The sequence below is a fragment of the Entamoeba histolytica genome, genomic scaffold (genome assembly GCF_000208925.1).
Source record: "Entamoeba histolytica HM-1:IMSS scf_1104750519139 genomic scaffold, whole genome shotgun sequence".
Classification (NCBI taxonomy): Eukaryota; Evosea; order Mastigamoebida; family Endamoebidae; genus Entamoeba; species Entamoeba histolytica.
In genome coordinates, this window is record NW_001914945.1 from 19599 (window position 1) to 38134 (window position 18536).

At 28.3% G+C, this 18536-nt stretch overlaps 10 protein-coding genes across 10 annotated transcripts, besides 1 other annotated feature; 5 read left to right on the plus strand and 5 right to left on the minus strand.

Annotated features, from left to right (window-relative positions):
* Positions 1 to 166: 166 nt before the first annotated feature.
* On the plus strand, positions 167 to 1789 carry EHI_188820 (uncharacterized protein; the record flags this gene model as incomplete). The annotated part of the gene is made up of 1 exon (XM_651565.1): positions 167 to 1789. The coding sequence occupies one exon, from the start codon at positions 167 to 169 to the stop codon at positions 1787 to 1789; it is 1623 nt and encodes a 540-aa protein (XP_656657.1).
* A 1827-nt stretch (positions 1790 to 3616) lies between these two features.
* On the plus strand, positions 3617 to 4639 carry EHI_188830 (DnaJ domain containing protein; the record flags this gene model as incomplete). Its single annotated transcript, XM_651566.1, has 1 exon — positions 3617 to 4639. The coding sequence occupies one exon, from the start codon at positions 3617 to 3619 to the stop codon at positions 4637 to 4639; it is 1023 nt and encodes a 340-aa protein (XP_656658.1).
* A 93-nt stretch (positions 4640 to 4732) lies between these two features.
* On the minus strand, positions 4733 to 5972 carry EHI_188840 (uncharacterized protein; the record flags this gene model as incomplete). Its single annotated transcript, XM_651567.2, has 2 exons — positions 4733 to 4876; positions 4938 to 5972. The coding sequence occupies 2 exons, from the start codon at positions 5970 to 5972 to the stop codon at positions 4733 to 4735; spliced, it is 1179 nt and encodes a 392-aa protein (XP_656659.2).
* A 200-nt stretch (positions 5973 to 6172) lies between these two features.
* On the minus strand, positions 6173 to 6865 carry EHI_188850 (uncharacterized protein; the record flags this gene model as incomplete). The annotated part of the gene is made up of 1 exon (XM_651568.2): positions 6173 to 6865. One exon carries the CDS (start codon positions 6863 to 6865, stop codon positions 6188 to 6190), a length of 678 nt encoding a protein of 225 aa, XP_656660.1. The 3' UTR covers positions 6173 to 6187.
* Positions 6866 to 7881: 1016 nt separating this feature from the next.
* Positions 7882 to 8188: a repeat region.
* Positions 8189 to 8779: 591 nt separating this feature from the next.
* EHI_188860 (uncharacterized protein) lies at positions 8780 to 9622 on the plus strand (the record flags this gene model as incomplete). Its single annotated transcript, XM_651569.1, has 1 exon — positions 8780 to 9622. The coding sequence occupies one exon, from the start codon at positions 8780 to 8782 to the stop codon at positions 9620 to 9622; it is 843 nt and encodes a 280-aa protein (XP_656661.1).
* Positions 9623 to 9771: 149 nt separating this feature from the next.
* On the minus strand, positions 9772 to 10366 carry EHI_188870 (uncharacterized protein; the record flags this gene model as incomplete). The annotated part of the gene is made up of 3 exons (XM_651570.1): positions 9772 to 9921; positions 9968 to 10181; positions 10236 to 10366. 3 exons carry the CDS (start codon positions 10364 to 10366, stop codon positions 9772 to 9774), a joined length of 495 nt encoding a protein of 164 aa, XP_656662.1.
* A 550-nt stretch (positions 10367 to 10916) lies between these two features.
* Positions 10917 to 11180, plus strand: EHI_188880 (Chaperonin 10 Kd subunit, putative; the record flags this gene model as incomplete). The annotated part of the gene is made up of 1 exon (XM_651571.1): positions 10917 to 11180. The coding sequence occupies one exon, from the start codon at positions 10917 to 10919 to the stop codon at positions 11178 to 11180; it is 264 nt and encodes an 87-aa protein (XP_656663.1).
* A 71-nt stretch (positions 11181 to 11251) lies between these two features.
* EHI_188890 (uncharacterized protein) lies at positions 11252 to 11608 on the plus strand (the record flags this gene model as incomplete). Its single annotated transcript, XM_651572.1, has 1 exon — positions 11252 to 11608. The coding sequence occupies one exon, from the start codon at positions 11252 to 11254 to the stop codon at positions 11606 to 11608; it is 357 nt and encodes a 118-aa protein (XP_656664.1).
* Positions 11609 to 11619: 11 nt separating this feature from the next.
* Positions 11620 to 12012, minus strand: EHI_188900 (uncharacterized protein; the record flags this gene model as incomplete). Its single annotated transcript, XM_651573.1, has 2 exons — positions 11620 to 11767; positions 11819 to 12012. The coding sequence occupies 2 exons, from the start codon at positions 12010 to 12012 to the stop codon at positions 11620 to 11622; spliced, it is 342 nt and encodes a 113-aa protein (XP_656665.1).
* A 73-nt stretch (positions 12013 to 12085) lies between these two features.
* EHI_188910 (uncharacterized protein) lies at positions 12086 to 18421 on the minus strand (the record flags this gene model as incomplete). The annotated part of the gene is made up of 1 exon (XM_651574.1): positions 12086 to 18421. One exon carries the CDS (start codon positions 18419 to 18421, stop codon positions 12086 to 12088), a length of 6336 nt encoding a protein of 2111 aa, XP_656666.1.
* Between the last annotated feature and the right edge of the window lie 115 nt (positions 18422 to 18536).

Genomic DNA, 18536 nt, shown 5'->3' on the forward strand with positions numbered 1-18536 from the left:
AAATAATATTTTCATAAAAATAGGGAAAAATAGCTGAATGAAAAGGGAAAAAAATATTATTAATGAATTGAAAAATGTTGTGTTTTGTGAATTTTTGTATTATAAAAAAAGAATATGAAAAACAAAAAAATGATTGGTGCATCTCAAAATAATTATATTTAAACTAATGACACAGAAGAAAGATGACTTCAATTTGAAATCTAAAGAAGAAGAAAAGCAAATGATTGAATTCACAAATGCATTACAAGACAACATGAAAAAAGTCTTACCAAATTTAAAAAAAGTTATTGATACTTTAGAACAATACTGTGAAACTGAAACTGCTTTAAACCAAGTTACAGTAAAAGTTATTACTGCCCTTGATGGAATTGCTGAAACTGGAATGGGAGATTTCAATAAAGGAATTGCTGTTGTTAGAGAAATTCTTTGTGATTTGTATAATGGAAGACAGACAAGTATTAATCAAGGAACATTAATGCTTTTAGACTCTCTTAAAAAAGAATACACTGCTAGAAGTAAAGAAGTACAACAGTTATCAACAAGTACAACAAAAGAAAGAAAAAAATTTGATCAAGACTTATCTAATGCAGAAAAGAAAACGGCATCTACTTCTAATTTTAAAGAAGCTATGGAAGAATATAAACGTATAGAAAAAGAAAGACAAAAAATTTTAATGAGTCATTTACAAGTAACTGTTATGTCTAACAGAGCTACTTTTGGTTCTATTATTGGGTCATTTGCTTTATTCTTTAAATCTACTGGTAGTTCATTGACGTCATCTGGAGATAAGTTCATTTCATATGAGCCTTGGCTTAATAAATTATCAAAGTCTAAGTCTAATATCCCGAGAGAACTACGTGCTTTGATGACAAATAAAAAACAAAGTTATGTAAATCTTTCTGGTATCTCTACTGAATTAAAACAAATTTTAAAATCTGCTCGTTTAAAACCTTCTCACTTAGCAAACAAGGAAATAGTTACTCAACTTTATATCACTATTAAACAAATGGTAGATGCTGGTCAACTTCCTTCAGATTTACTAGACCAATTGAAAACAACTGGAAATGTTGATGAGCGTGTTCTTCAACAAACTCAAACCGCTCGTAGACCAACTAAAACAGGATGGGTAAGTGCTCGTGTCCCTGGTAAAGGAGGTTTTAAACCAAAGTCAAATTCACAACCTTCTCAAAAGGCTACATACAACCAACAACCAACTCAGTCATTTAATGCACCACCACCTCCTCCTCCTTCATATGGTGGACATCATAATGTTCCACCACCTCCTCCTCCAGCATTTGATACAGGTTGTGGTGTTCCACCCCCACCTCCTCCAGCTCGTGGTACAGGCTGTGGTGCCCCACCACCCCCACCCCCTCCAGCATTTGATACAGGTTGTGGCATTCCACCACCACCACCTCCTGCTCGTGGTACAGGTTGTGGTGCTCCACCCCCACCTCCTCCTCTAAATGCCCCACCACCCCCTCCACCACCAGCTCATGGTACAGGTTGTGGTGTCCCACCCCCACCACCTCCATCTTTGAATAATCCACCATCCAATATATCTACACCTAAAGCCTCTGCACCTTCTCTTCTAGATCAGATTCGTGGAGGTACATCCCTTAAGAAATCTACTGATAGAGTCCTTCAGCCACCAAAAGAAGAATTAACAGCTCAACAAAAAGGAGACTTAACCTCATTATTATGTGGTGTTATGGCTAATAGAAGAAAAGATATTGCTGACGATGAATATGATGATGATGATGACTCATCAGATGAATGGTCAGAATAAAAAGGTAATTTCATTTTTAATAAAAAGGTTCTACTCTGTTTTTTGAATTTGCACTAAAAATGTCTTGTATTTCTTTTATTTAATTATCATAAAAACAGAAAGACTTTAACTCTAATCTTCAGATTGAACATGAAAAATCAATTAATTAGATGTATGAAACACACTCTTACTCACTAAATTAGTTATTCAAAAAATGATCAAAACAATACAGTGTTTAAACACACTACCTTCTTTCATATTCTCTATCACTACAACACCTTCAAATGAAAGTTATAAACCTAAATATTGTAATTTCTTTGCAATCAGTCAAACCTGATAATTTGATAACTAAGGAAAATTACTTTAAAAAGTGTTAGCTTCATGCTTTTTTCTTCATCAACTCCTTGAATATATTTAGATTGGTTGATTATTAAGGCTGTAAATTTGATTATGTTGTCATTACCAGTCTTAGTTTGTTTTTTATTTAATTAAAAATATCATTGGATATCTTATAACTATTTACCCCCTTAACTAATCATTCAAATTATTTTAATTTAATACAAAATTTATTATAACTAATATCTTATCAATTTTATCTCACTAACCACGTTGTTTTTATTTAATATTTTTAAGATTCACAAGTTTTTGAATAAATTTCGTATAAACGATTTAATAAGAGTATTTATAACAGTCAATCCTTTTTTTCTGTTCTGCCCTTTACTCTTTCTCATACCTTTTTAATGTCCAATTCTTAAGTAAACTTTTATATTAAGACATTTCTTATATAAACCAATTGTTCATATATTCTCTTATTCGATTTTTTAAATCTATAACTCTCTTGTCTTAGTCTTCCATTAGCATTTTAACCATAGACAATCCTGTTGCCTAAGTTTTTCTTGAATATTTCTTTGAGACATACATTTTGCTATGTTTGTAGAAAAATACATTTTGAACGATTATTTTTTCTTGACTTTCTTATTCCGTTGAACCTTTTCAACAGACATACTACATCTATTTTGTCTTTGTTTCTTATCTGTTTTTACCAAAAAGATATTTTAATTGAAATAAACTCATGACATTATTTTCAAGTTGGTTTTTATACAAACAATGTTTAATTTTATATCTTTTAGTGGTTCAATAATACTATACCACTCTCATTGAATTTGATATTACTTTGTGTGACTCACTAATAAACACTGATTATTTTATTTTCATAAATACATTTTCTTGATGCTCTAAAAGGTATTATCTTAGTATGTAATGTACATGAATTATTACATTGTAACATATGTTAAATCATAGTAATAAGTAATTGTGGTGCTCATTGTCATAAAATTAATATAATAATATGTGTTATCATTATGTTTAATAGAAACTAGTTATAAAATGAATTATTGAATAAACATTATTAACAGAGAATAATGTGTTTGTGGCTATTCTAACACAAAATCAAATAAAAGATCACAGAAGAAGAAACACATTTACATGTTTTTCAATATCAGAGTGTGAAAATTTATTGATTTAAAAATATAACTACCAATAAAATAATAACACACTATGAATAATATAAAATAAGTATTAAAATTGGTTTTACAAATACACAAATTATCTAATTGGTTGGTAGTAGAAAGTTGCTTGATAAAGAATGACAAAAACAGTAGAATAACGACGATATAGATTTGGTTTATGTTTAATTTATGTATTTTCATAGCTTTCAATTAGGGTTGAATAAGTTGACTATTTCATACAATAAAATTTTCAATAGAATCATATCATTATTGGGAAATAACTTCCACAAAAACCCTTTAAGAAACACAAAACTCAATAACTAATTAAATACATTACATCATGTCAAAACAAAGAAGAGATTATTATGAAGTTCTTGGAGTTGACTCAACTGCTACAGATGAAGAAATTAAAAAGGCATACCGAAAATTAGCACTAAAATTACATCCTGATAAATTAATTGATGTTGATCCTGAGGAAGCACAAAAAAATTTTCAAGAATTAGTTGCTGCATATGGAGTATTGAAAGATCCTAATGAACGACAATGGTATGACCAACACCGTGATTTGATATTGGCAGGATTAAATCGAGCAGATGAAACAGTAATTAACTTATATGAATATTTTAACAGTGATTGCTTTGATGAGTATGATGAAAGTGAAAATGGGTTTTATACAATTTATAATAATTTATTTAACTCAATTCTTGAAGAGGAAGGTGGAGGAAAAAAATTAATGTCATTTGGAACAAGTAAAAGTACAATTCAAGAAGTTAAAGGGTTTTATGAAGAGTGGACTCATTTTAAATGTCAATTAGAATTTTGGAACAAAATGCCAAATGAACTTTCTGAAGCACCAAATAGAACAGTTAGAAGAATGTGGGAAAAAGAAAATCAAAAAATCAAGGAAAAACTCCGTTCTGAACGAACACAAAACATAAGACAACTTGTTAATTTTGTTCAACGAATGGATCCACGATGGGAATTAGTCAAAGCTGAATTAATAAGAAGAAAAGAAGAACGTGAAAAACAAATAGAATTGAAAGAAGCTGAACGTAAAAGAAGAGAAGAGGAAATGAAAAGAAAACAAGAATTAATTGGAGAACAATTTGAAATTTCACAAGAAGAAGCAGCTGAGATTGAACGTATTTCAAGGTATTATTCAGGAAATAATACTGACATTGGTCAAAATCAAAATGATATACAAGATGACCAAATAGAAGAAGAAGAAGAAATTACTGAATGGTGTTGTGTCGTTTGTGAAAAAACCTTTAAAAGTGAAAATCAATTAAAAAGTCATGAAAATAGTAAAAAACATAAAATGGCAGTTAAGTTATTAAAGAAACAAATGCAACAATTTAATTAAATAGTGTTAAAGAAATCAATTCATTTTTTATTTGGTTATTTACTAATTAAAGAATAAAAAAGCGTTGCTAAAATAAAAATGACTATTATCTTATTATCCAAGACAAATCATCATGGAAGTTAAAATCATGATTACAGAACTTTCATCAGCATCATCCATATATACTTCTTCTGGAATAATTTTACATCTACATTTATTCAATGCTTTTGCAACAAAAGAATAATTAATTGATGAACTCTATTTAAATAAGTTTTCTTTATTTGATAATTTTTTTGAAAATAACAATAATTAAACAAACATTTGAAAGATATTTTGGATCAAGTAAATCTGGTCTTCTTTTACTAATAATATAAGCAAATGCCCTTCCATCTCGGAATGTTGAACTAAAATCTTCTACTTCAATTCCACTTCCATCTAATAATGCATTAACCCACATCATTAATCCTTCCATTCCTTCACTCTTTTGTACTTTTACTTTGTTTAATATAAAAGATTCAAAAAGTAACATAATAAATTTAATAATTTCTGTTTCATTCCCTCTCACAATATCCATTGGATCAATAAGTATACTTACTTTACATAATTTGACTGTATTAGCAATAATTGTTCCAATATTATGAATCTTATCAACAATTTCAATTGCATTTGGGTTTATTTGTAATTTACTTTGTGATAACTTTTCAAATAATTCTACAAACAAATTTCCTTCTTTGAGTTCTGACATTTTAATTTTCTTTCCTAATGTATTTTCCATAAATTCTAGACAGACTGTTTGTCTCATTGCTTTTTGGTTTAAATTTTCTGTTGGACATTTATCTAATAACAATTGTTTATTTCCATTACTAACAATATGACTTGAAGATTGAACTTCTTTATGTTGTTGCTCTGAAATACTAGAGGGAGGTGGTTTTCTTGAAACACTAGTAGATTTCATCAAAGAAGGTGTTTCCTTCTTTGATTGTGATGGTGATATTTTAGATTGTAATGGAGCTTCTATTTGAGATGACAATAAAAATTCAAGTTCTTGTCTGTTTTGAACCAAATCTTGAATGACAAAATTAATTGCTTGAAGCCAATATGAAAGGGTTTTATAGTCACCATATAATCCTGTTGTTCTTGTTGATTCATTAATTTGCAGAAGAAATTTGTTTGAAGTTTCTTGTTTAATATTATTACTAGTTATTGATTTAATATTTATAGTTGACAAAGGATTTTTTTTATTTACATCAGAGTAACTATTATAGAAATAAATATTGTCCTTAGTGAGTATCCAAACGCTAGGTGATTTATCTCCTTTTCTATAGCCAGTGTTTGATAGAATGACTTCAGTCATGAAATGATTTAATTAGTTCTCTTTCTTTTTCTCTCAATTTAAATCCAATCTTTTGATAAAAATTCTTCATCATTTTTTTTCCTAATTCTTCAATTTTTTCTTTTTAAGTTAAGAAATGTCATTAATGACAAATATAAATAGAAATAAATTAAACTATTCCAAAATAGTAAAAATATTAATAAAAATATACTATAAAACAATTCATGCTAAATCAATTAAACGACAATTGGATTAGCAACAACAAATGACTTCTTGAAGAAAGAACAATATTTTGGTGAACTTTTACATGAAAGTTCAATGTATTTTTCACTTTTTCCCATTCTTTCATTAGCTTTTTGAACATATTTAATAGCCTTTTGAGCTAATTTCTTTTCAGTTGGACCAATTTTAAGTCCAGCTTTCTTGGCTTTCTTTAATTGAACTTTCTTTTGTAGTTTCTTAACAATATGAGCAACTTTTCTTTGACTTTGTTTGTCAAATTTTTTAATTAATTTATTCATTTTCTTTATTGCTTTAGTATCTTTTCCAGCAATTAATTGTAATTGACTTTTAACTTGTTGAAGAACTTTCTTAATGTCAGTGTTAGGTTTAATTTCTTTCATAGATTTACGAATAACTTTATTCATTTTCTTTACTTTTGATACATACTCGATTTTCTTTGCCATTTTTTTGGCTTTTCTAGCAAGTTGTAATTTTATTTTTCGGTTAAACTTTGCTTTTAAACTCATTTTTTTTGAGATTTCTTTTTGTGCCTTTTCACCAACAGCTTTATCAATTTGATTCATTGCATCACTGTATTGTTTATATAATGGGTCTTTCTTAATGGCTTCTTCATTTATTACTACAGCTGAAGCTAATGAAATTAATAAAATACTAACAATAAATCCTTTCATAACACTACAACTTTTTAAGTTCTTGTAGTTCTTTTTTAGTTTTTTTATTCTTTTTTTATTTTTATATTCTTTATTTTGTTTTTTATAACAATTAAAATTATTCTATTTAATCAAAATAACTCTTCTTGGAATTGAATAACTCTGTGAGAGGAATGAAAGACTTTTTTCTAAATACCAAAATACTAGATTAAATATCCATGAAAAGAGTTTTTATAAATGACCATTACTAGTAAATTAAAATATTGTAAATATTCTCGTTATATTTATATTTATTTTTCATTCTTTATAATGAACAAGAAAAGAGTTAATTATCAAAGTATGATTATATACCTATCTATTCAAATTCATGTTTATCAGGCAAATGAAATGAGAAAGTATTAGTTTTGAGACTCATTTCTTTTATATCAATAAGTACTTGTAAGTGATTTATTTATGAATAGTCATTTTTTTTTCATATACGAATATGATATGAATTAATGGTATGGAAGAGAAGAAACAGTTAATAATATTATTTGTGACAATGTTTGTTAATTGTATAGTTCATTATCTAAACATTATGCACTAATTAAATATAATTGAAGTTGAAAGAAATTAATATAAAATAAAGAAACAAAGTCTAGAAAGACTATTTGTAATAATATAATAATATTGGTGAAACAAAATAATAAAAATATTACTTCTATTGAAATTATAATTAACCAACATCTTATAGTCAATGAGGAATAGTATGAAATGCTATTGCTTATATGGAAAATAATATTGTTGAGTTAAAATAAAATTTTATATGAATACCTCGAAAAACTCTCTTATATGATTAAAACATAGTGAAGAAATTGAATAACCATTTTGTAACACTCATAAAATATATTTATAGTCTTATTTAAGCTGAATGTTTTTATTTCAGAAAAAAAAAATAAGAAAGGAATGACATTGATAATAAATACACAATAATGATGATAATATTGACATTGAATATGAAAAATAAATATTAATACACAATGAAAGATATAGAACTGGATGATAGTCAGAAAATAAATAAAATAATAAAACAAAGAAATGAAATTCTAATTGAAGTGATGTATTGATTTGAATTAATTGGTTGAATAAGAAATTATAAAAGAAATTGAGATGGGAATAAATTGAAAGCATAATAAAAGTGACAAACATTAATGTAAATAGTGAAAATGAATATATTAAATATATTAAAATGTCACACAAAGTAAAAGAAAGTACTAAATGTTACATTAAAATGAAAGTAACTGATATAATAGAAGGAAGAGTAGAGAGTAATTCTATAATAAAAAATATCAAATTGAAATAATATATGCTTTATGTATAACTACAAAATCTTAGAATATAATAATGACAGAAGATCTACTTTGTTTGTCTTCCAATGAAAATCAGTAAAAAAAATTGGAGCAAAAGCACTAATTTATATAAAAATGACTCAAAATTATCATACGTGATTAAAAAAAGTTGTTAATTAAGTTAGTATAGTATGAAGGGAAAAGATTAAATAGAACTTATTAGAAGTTAGAAAATAAATAAAACTCTAGATATGATGAATAAATAAATGGAATAGCCACGTCATATTTAAAATTATTATCTTTTTTAAATATGTTTGTTTCCTGTTTTCATATTTTTACAGAGTTATTTTTATATGCCTAAGAATTTAATAATCGAATCAACTATTTTTGAAAAACATTTCATTTCCTACCAACAGAAAATGAACAACCTATCGACAAAATTATTGGGCAAAAATAGGTTAGCTTGTAATGGATGAAAGTTGCTAGTAAAGTACTTCAAATTTTATTAAGAATAGAAGGAATTAACCAAATAACATTTATAAGTTTATAAATACAAAAATAAATTAACTTATGATTTAAAAAGACTTTCAAACTACTTATTAATAAAATGGGAAATCATCAATCAATAAAAACAAACTCTCCAACAAAAGGATCTTTGAGTAAACCTTCAGACTGTTTAAATGGATATGAACCAATATGTGTTTCTTTAGAAAGACTAACTCCAAATAAATTAACAGTAGAACCAGTAGACACTCACACGCAAACCTCAAATCTTTCAAAAGAAAAGAAATTAAAACATCTTTCAGAATGGAAAGAATTTAGACATATGCGCCGTTTTAGTCAAACCTTTCAAGAAAACAAAAGACCGACTTCTGCTCCATTAGAACCTAATAATCAAGGTATTGAAGAATTTCATAAACAAAGTCCTTTTGAAGACCTTAACACTCAATTAGTTATAAAGTGTTTGAAAAAAACAACTCAAACAACTGACTTTGAAGTTATATATGATAGTTTATTACAAGAACTAGACTCCAGAAATATTAAGAGTGCTATTGAATATAAGACAAAAATACTCTTTATATTCGAGACTAAATCTGGAGTTGTTGGCTTTTATCAAGAAGATATGATTCCAATGCTTCAATTCAATAAAACAAATATCGTTTCTTCTAATAACATGTGGGTTTTCACGGTTAACAAAAATTCAAGTACTTCTGTATTTCAAAGAAATACTGAATCTAAATCTTCATTCTCATTATACTGCAATGATTCACATGTAGTATTGAACTGTTATTGTGCTTTTTGGATGAATGATATGGGACTTATTCAATTTAATCCGTTGATGAAGTCTTCATATACTCAAGGAAATTCAACAGTTACTCCATTACAATTTCAATTTAATTGTACTAAGATACAATGTGAGAGACTTTGTATACTTCAATGCAAAGATTAAAAATGTTAATAATTTTGTTATTTTTCAATTTTATCGTTTATTTTTAATTAAACTAAAACAAAAAATAAATTTGTTTTTAATTAAACAAACTCTGGAAATAAATAAATTAAGGTTGATACACTGTTGTTAAAAATATGTTACCTAAAAAGTCAGTTATCATCATCAGAATTAGTGTCTTTTACTTTTTTTGGTGTAACACAAATTGAGGTGATATAACGAGAGGACCGTGGAGAAAAATACCCTCCCTCATTATTTGAGCTAAACGTTTTTTCATCACTTACATGTAATGACCCAAAAGTCTAATGTATTAAATACTTTCTATTAAAACCTTTAAAAACAACAAACCAATGGAGAAACACTTGATTGAGGATTATCCCACCTATCATAAATATGATAATACTTGTGAATATCATCCAAAGAATATATCCTTGGGCATTTTAACTCCTCCCTTCTCAATACAATTTCACCACAAAGTAAAGAATATGACCATTTTAATGTCCGAGGCCGTACAAGAGTAATTGTCCCCTTCCAGATATGACCACTGGTCCATGTCAATTTTCTATATATTAGAAATACTCTAATTTAACATAACTCAAAGAAAAAAAAAACAAACTTACAAGTGTAGTCATCCAAATTTACATAAAGTTCTTGACCATATTGCGTAATGTAATGAATAGAAAAGGAAATAACGATCGCATTTTCTTGAGGATTTTGTATTGGAACCTTTTCTTTGGTGTACGGCATAACGAACGATAGACTAATTTCCAGATTAACCAGTTCATGCAAAGTCATAATCTGTTTTCATTTTTGTCGAGGATCTTCGGTCCTTTGTTTAGATATATTCTCCCAAAATTCTGAGTTTCAAATTCCACCTCGAAACTATTACCAAACTAATCTTTTATTATTAAATATAATACTTTTCGTCTTATATATCTTTTAATCCTTCTCATTTTTTTCTTTCATTTTACTTACAAACAACTTAACCTTAACCTAAATTTGACTTATAAACGACTCAACTTTACAAAATAGAAAAAACTATAGTTTTGTTAATTAAACACATTTTCAATAATTCTTTTTATTAAAATGTTATATATACCAAAAAAATTATTATTGAAAAAGTTCATTATTTGCATCTTTCATTGTTTTTCAGATTTTCAACTAAGAATTAAAAAGTATTAATCGGTAGATGTCATTAGTTTGTACTTCTTTATAAATATTATTCATTACTTTAAAATTTTGCTAGTTAACTTTTTAGTTATCTCCACAACCAATTTCAACACGTTTAACTGGATTAATGGCAAAAATTAAACCAACTGGAGACATGGTTTTAGTCCAACATTACACCACTCAAACTGTCAATGGAATTATTCTAGCTGAACAAAAGAATGATAAGTTTCAACAAGGAATGGTTGTAAGTATTAATACAGATAATAACCCAATGAAATTAAAAATTGGGAATCATGTCATATTTGGTGGGTCTCCAGCAACAACATTTATAGCTGATAAAAAGAGTTACTCTTTATTAAAACAACATGACATTTTTGCAAAAATCGAATAACATAAAATTCGTTTATTCCTCTTCTTTATTTAAACTTTTTTTATTAAAAACTTAATAATTTCTCTTATTGAATGGCTCCTAAAAGTAAAAAACTTAAACAATCACTTCCATCAAAAGAACCTGTTGTCGACGATGGTTTTTCTTTTATTAAACAACATAATTCAAATGTTATTATTGAAGTAGAAATTAAGCCAAATGCTAAAACAAGTGAGATTCAAGGAGTTGAAGATGGTTTATTAAAAGTATCTATCAACTCACCCCCAGTCGATGGAAAAGCCAACACTGAAGTTATTGCTTTTATGGCATCTACATTTGGAATAAAAAAGTCTAATGTAAAGCTTATTAAAGGACAAACCTCTCATCATAAAACTCTTCAATTTGAAAATTGGACAAGAGAAAAAGTACTTCAGATTATTCAAGCCAAATAATTTAACTAAATTTAATCACTTTTTTCTTTAGTTTCTTCACTTAGTTCATCGTTTTTATTTAATGAACTTTCTTCTTTATTTTCTTCTTTTTGTTGTTCTTCTTTTGCTTTTTTTAATGCTTCACAAAGTTCTGGGTTAGTATCAAGTTGGTAAAATACCCTATAAAAATAAGATTTGTCCAGAATAACAAAATAATTTCTTTAAACAAACCAACATATAGCACCATATGCCCCACATGTCAAAAACATTAACACAACAAAATGAATTGATGCAGATGGTATTGTAAAGAAGAAACATATTTCAAAAAATAGTGCAGCAGCAAATGACGCATGAACCGTTAACCTAGAGGATGAACTAACTCTTTGATTGATTATGTCTTCAAAAAGGTTTTGGATAAAATTCATTAAATTGTTTTAGATAAAGTTCTTTTTTTAAATAATAATTTAATTTGTAAAAATGGAAACGAAGTAATTTATTTTATTTAAGTTCTGGTGGTGCGTCTGGTCTATGTATTGATGCGTCTTCTGCTACAATTAATAATCCTACAGCACCACTTGATGCAGTAGGTCCGGCAATATACCCAGAAATAGGTGAGGCTCCAGAAAGGAAAAGTCCATGTTTTTGAGTGGAATATTGTTGCCATTCTGGATGTTCATTCAGTACAACGTCTAGATTTTCTGCGTGAGAAGAGTCTTGTAAAGCATTCTGTAAAGCGTCAACTATCAATGCTTTGATTTCTGGTGCAGATGATCCAAGAGTGTCATCTAATGAACCTTTCAATACGGTAAAGATCGCACTTTGGACATCTTCGTTGCAAAGTTTTGGGACATAACATAATACTCCTTTACATCCAACTCCAGACGTCATTGATCTAAAAACATTAGCTACAATTTGTGCGTGTTCAGGTATTTTAGTTAAACAAAGGACAATTAATGGAACTGCATTATTATCTATTAACCGTTCTTTACATAATGAATTTGTAACAATAACTTGTAGAATTATAAACAACGTTTCATCTGGTTGTGTTTGTAGTAATTCAATAATTTTAGATAAATGACCTGATGTAGCTATATAATCTAAACATTGTGGCTGATTAGTATAAAACACTGCAATTGTTTTAGCAAGTGCATTCATTAAAGTAACATCTCGTTGTCTGGCAGCTTCTTGATACTTATTAAATAATCCATCACTAAATCCATTTGGATTATTAAGTGGACATGTAGGATTTTGGTTGAAGATTCTAATAAATACACCTCCAATACATAATTCATTTTCAAGTTCTGTATATTTAAATGCAAAAGTATCTGGAACTTGCCATTTAACCATTGGGTTAGAAAGTTGTTTTGCATGGAATGACTCAGCCATTTTGTTAATGAAATCTCCAACACCATTTTTCATTTCTGAATTCCAAATTAATTCTGGTGTTTCTGTAGTTGAATCTAGTAAAATAACTGCTCCTCTTGCATCCATTTTCATCGTATTAATAATTGCACTTGGGAAGAATTTAGCAAGTGAAAGTGTGACTTTAGGTCCAATACCTGGCGTAGTAGACATTTTACCAATTAGTTGAGATACAAGAACTCTTCTTTCAAGTTCACTGTCATTAACAAAATGATTTAAAAGATAAAGTAGTCCTCCTTTAACTATTCCTTGTTGTAATCCTGTTGTTACTGAGAATAATGACTGTGCTAATGGCACAATATCTTCAAGATACTGAGACGGATATAATAACACAAGGAATTTAGATAATACTTTAGATTTAGCAACAACTTCAACACAAGCCGTTGTACTTAATAGTCTCTTGACACATCTCAGTGTTGATGACTGAACAAGAAGGTCATCTGGTTCTTCTTTTAATAAGCTAAACAAAGAATCAAGTAATTCAGGGTCTTCACAAAATTCAGTAGCAATTTGGTATTGTTCTAGTACATTTGCAACAGCAATAACTTTTTCTTGAAGCCATTTACCATTAAGATCAATTCTTGACATACATGCTCTTAGGAAAATAATAGGATCTGGTAGTGGTTCACATGTTCTTATTTGTTCATTAAAGAGTCTAATATAAACCCCACCAAGAACTAATTCATTTTGTAATGATGGGAATCTAAATAGTTCATATTCTTTTGGTGTCCATTCCATTGTTCCATTTAAGTGTGCATCAATATAATCAATTAATTCATGTCTTGTTTTGTTTGTCCATAATAAGTATGGTGTTTGTGTTGTAGATGTAATTAAACTGAGTGTTTCCCCAACACTACCATGTCTAATTCGTAGTCCAAGTTGTGGTGTAAATAATGCAAACACTGCTTTTGTTTCTTCTGTATTTTCTTGGATTTTAACTAACTCTTTCATTGCTAATAATGACATTCCAGCAATAGCATTTTTCATTTGATGAATACTTTCTTGTTCTGCTTCTTCAAGTGTTGGGTCATATGATAATATTCTGTGAATTAAATATCCAAGATAATTTCTATTATACATATCATTTCTTATTTCTTCATCCTTTGAGAAACATGTTATACATTCTAGTGATGCTTCTACAACTCCAAGTAAGTCACTTCCAAGACACATCTTAATATTAGACAATATTGTATTACTTTTTTTAATTTCTGCTAATGACTCTGTAAATTTAGATGCAACTGCCATAGCCCTAAGAATATATCTAATAGCAAGTACTTTTCCTTCTGTGATTTGTCCACATAATCCATCTAACATAGACAATAATGTTTGTAATCCTTTTAGTCTTGCTAATTCTTGAACATTTAATGTAGAGGATCTAATGGTTAAATAAACTAATTGTAATGCTCTGCCTCTTAATTGGGTGTCTTGAAGAGCTGGGATAAGTAAAGAATATCCCGCATATTTATATGGTGATAATATTTCTCCACATCTTTCATAAAGAATACATTGTGAATGAATAATAATTTCCGATTTTTCATTTGAATTGTCTGGTCCCATTTCAATAAGTTGATTATATGCATCATTTACTTTCTCAAACATTTCTCTTCCTTCTGGATTTCTATCTGGATGATATTTTTGTGCTAATTTATAATATGCCTTTCTTAATTTTTGTTTATCATCTGCTGTTTCTACTCCAAGAATTTGACATGCCTCACTTGTTGACATCTTCTTTGGTGCTTCTGCTACATCAACCCATGCATGTAATATTGCTTGTAATAATCCAACTGGATCATTAATAACATAATCGGGATATTTTTCTTCATCACATAATTGTTTAAGATATACTCTCCCACAATATAACTCTCCCTTTAATTCTTCATATACAATAGGTGGAATTGGTACATGTGAATATACTGCTAATGGATTACATGTTAATCTAAATGCAAAATCTCCAATATGTTGTGAAATACTATCTATTAAATAACTTCTCATTGAACTACTCCATCTAATTTCTGGGGTAGCAACTTCTCCAACAAGTCGTGCTGAAAATTCTTCAGGAGACCTATCAAGTACTGTTATTAATGATGGTGGAATAAGTGGTTTTAATACTGATAATTCAACAGCTTCTCCTATTTTTTGTTGTCTATGAGTAGCATATAATAACCTTGATATTTCTTTTAAATTACTTCCTGAGTACATTAATGCAAAATAAAATACTCCTGTTAAATAAAATTTTGGTTGTGCTGTTGGATTATCTTCTAATAAATTTTTAAGTAATCTTGCTGCAGTATCAACTATTGTTGGTGCTGCTGTTAATAATAACTGAACTATATGTGGAAGATGTCTTGGTGATGATAATATTCTTTTAGCTCTTGGAATTGGTCTTAATAAAATACCATGCATATCACGTGATGGATACATTGTAACTAAATCTTCTAATGTTTTAGAAATAGATTGACATAATTCAATTGGTGTTAATATTCCTGTATCTTCTGTTAATAATGCCCATTTTAACACTGTAATATCTTTTAATATTTTCCAATCTTCCATTCCTTGTGCCCAAACCATTGTTGTTTCTTGAATAATATTTTGATTAAGTAATTCTTTTAATTTATCAAGAGATACTGGTCCTTTTTTCTCTTTCTTATTATTATTAATTTCTACATAATACCATTCTCCTATTGTTGTTCCTGCTGTTAATAAATTTGTTTGTAATGGAATAATAGCATGGTCTGCATGAAGATGAACAAGGATTAATAAATCAACATATAAATCAATTCCTCCAACATCAATAAATGTTCTTGCATTAATTTCTACTTTAAGTAATGAATCAAGCAATTCAATTAATCGGTCTCTTAATAGTAATGACCTTGTCATTCTTAACATTGAAACAATATGTGAAATATCTTTAAATGCTCCAATTTCTTTATTAAATTTTCTATATATTACACTCATAGATTGAATTGCTAATGCTTGTAATTCTCTATTTGTTTCAAATAAACATCTATGATATAATGTATCAAAGAAATCTCTTGGGTCACTTAATGTAATTTCTCCTTTTTCTAATAAACATTTTATAAAACATCCATCAACACATACTTCATTATCTAATGAATGATATTCTACAATAAATTCTCGATAATTCCACGCAACTTCTCCTTCTTCTTGATCTTTCTTTAATTGTCTAATTTCATTGTCTATTGCTTCTTTTAATTCTTCTCTTGTTTGGTGGTTCCAAATTAAATCTGCACGTCGATGTTGTTGGTGGAGTTGGAAAACTAACATTCCCCAGTTTCTTTTTTGTTTAATGACTCTTTTTTGTCTTGTTCTAATTTCATTTTCATTTGTGCTTCTTCTAACATTCCATTTCTTCCAAAATGATGCCACAGTACTCATCTGATGTCTTGGGTGTTGTCTTTCATCATCAGTAATATCTAATTTTTCTGGTGGTTGGTCAGGAGAATCAAGATAAGATAATAATGCACTAGGAATTGTTCTTTTTAATACACTTTCACTCTCTTTATGATCAGCCGTGAAAACATCAAGTAAATGTAAGGCTAAATGTTTTTGAAGTAATTGTGTTGTAGTTTTGGGTGTTGAAAAACATGCTATTTGAAGGTATTTTAAGGTTGTTCCTTCTAATAACGCATAGTCTTGTAATTCTTTAATTCGTTCATCCATATCTGTTTCTTCAACTAGCGCTCTCAGTATTTGTCCAGCAATGTGTGGAATAGAAATACATGGTGATTGAAAAAGCATAAATACATCTCTTCCTAATCCACTAATTATATTCATCATTCTATTGAACATATTAAATTCTGTGGTATAAGAATATGGTTCACAAACAATATACTTAAAAGCTGTAACACAACCATGGATGACAAGGGGAGATCCTTTTTTAATATTACCAACTAATGTAGCAAAGATTCTCTCAGGAATTCCATGTGTCATAACTTCTAATTTACCTTTTTTTTCAATATTTTCGTCAGCACTAGAGCATAATAAGATTGATGTAATTCTTAATGCCCAAAATAATACAATTGGTTTAACACTTTGAAGTGCCATTCCAATTACTTCTGTTACTTTTTCTGTTATACGCTTATTCTCTACAAATGACTCATATCCAATTCTAGTTGATAATAATCTATGTAGACATTGTAAAAATCCTTCTCCAGGTTTTCCTATTGTTAATAATTTTTCTAATGCTTGTATAATTAATTTTGAACGACTAGCTTCAGCAAATTGTGGTCCAGAAGGTGGCATATTATTATTTAATAAGAAAACATGAATCATAAACAATTCCACTGGTTCAATTCCAGTAATTTTTGTTGGATCAAAGTTAGCAATATTCTTTAACAAAGTAAGTTCACTTTGTCCACATTCACTTGCTGTCATTTTTTCAATAATTAATGAACCAAATCTTGGGATATCAGAAATAATAGGATCAGCTTTAGCTGCTAATGAACAATCGAATAGTGTAGCAATAAATGCTTCTCTTTGACTAGTATAATATACTCTTTGATTTCCATCTGCAAAAGTAACAACCACCTCCATAGCATCACGACCTCTTAAGATATGAATAACATCATTTAATGCTCTTGCATACTTAACAGTATAAGAAGATGCATCTCTTTCAACAAACCATTTTTCAGTAAAACAAATAATTCTTTCTGTCTTTCCAGGTCCATGTGAAGCTTTTAGTTCTACTAAAGAACCACCGTCTTCTTGTTCAACTTTTCTTATATTTGATGACTTAAATAAATTCTCAATTGATAACTCATTTCCAACAGACATTTTAATTCCAATTTGTTTACATCTCGTTAGAATTTCTGCAGCAAATTTCCTTCTATCAGAAAAAGAATAAATTATAAATTGATTCCCATCAAAAACTAATGCAATAGACTGACTATCATCTAATGGTATAATTCTAATAATATCTGTTAGTAAAATGATTTTTTCTTTCTTTCCAGGCTTGTTTGACATTTCAATAATTCCATAAGGTTGAATTTGAATACATATATCAATTGACTGTTTATTAACTTTAATTTTTTTGGCACTAAATGTTGTAAATTCTTGGTGTTTTGTTTTGTATTTATACTGCAATAATAAACATAATAAATAACTTCTATTATTTGAAAGCATCTTATGTTTTGTAGATCCTACTACAAGAATAAATTCTTCACTGTTTTGAATTGATGGCTGAATTCCAACAATACTTTGCCAATCCCAAACATCTACTGTTTCATAACTTGTATTAGATATTAGTGCAACAAAATTTTTTGAAATACATATTTGAAGGTCTTCGTTTGAAATCCAACCAACTCGTTTTACAAGCATTCTTTTCTCAGTCATTTGAGAGAAGAATTTAACACTCTGACTACCAGTAGGTATTTTAGATATTTCTATTGACATTAAACTTTTTTAGTTCCAGAATAATTGAGAAACAAATAAAAAAATGTTTGAATTAATCAACTACTCACTTTTTATATCCTTCTCTTTTTATTCAAGATTTTAATCTTTAAATTAA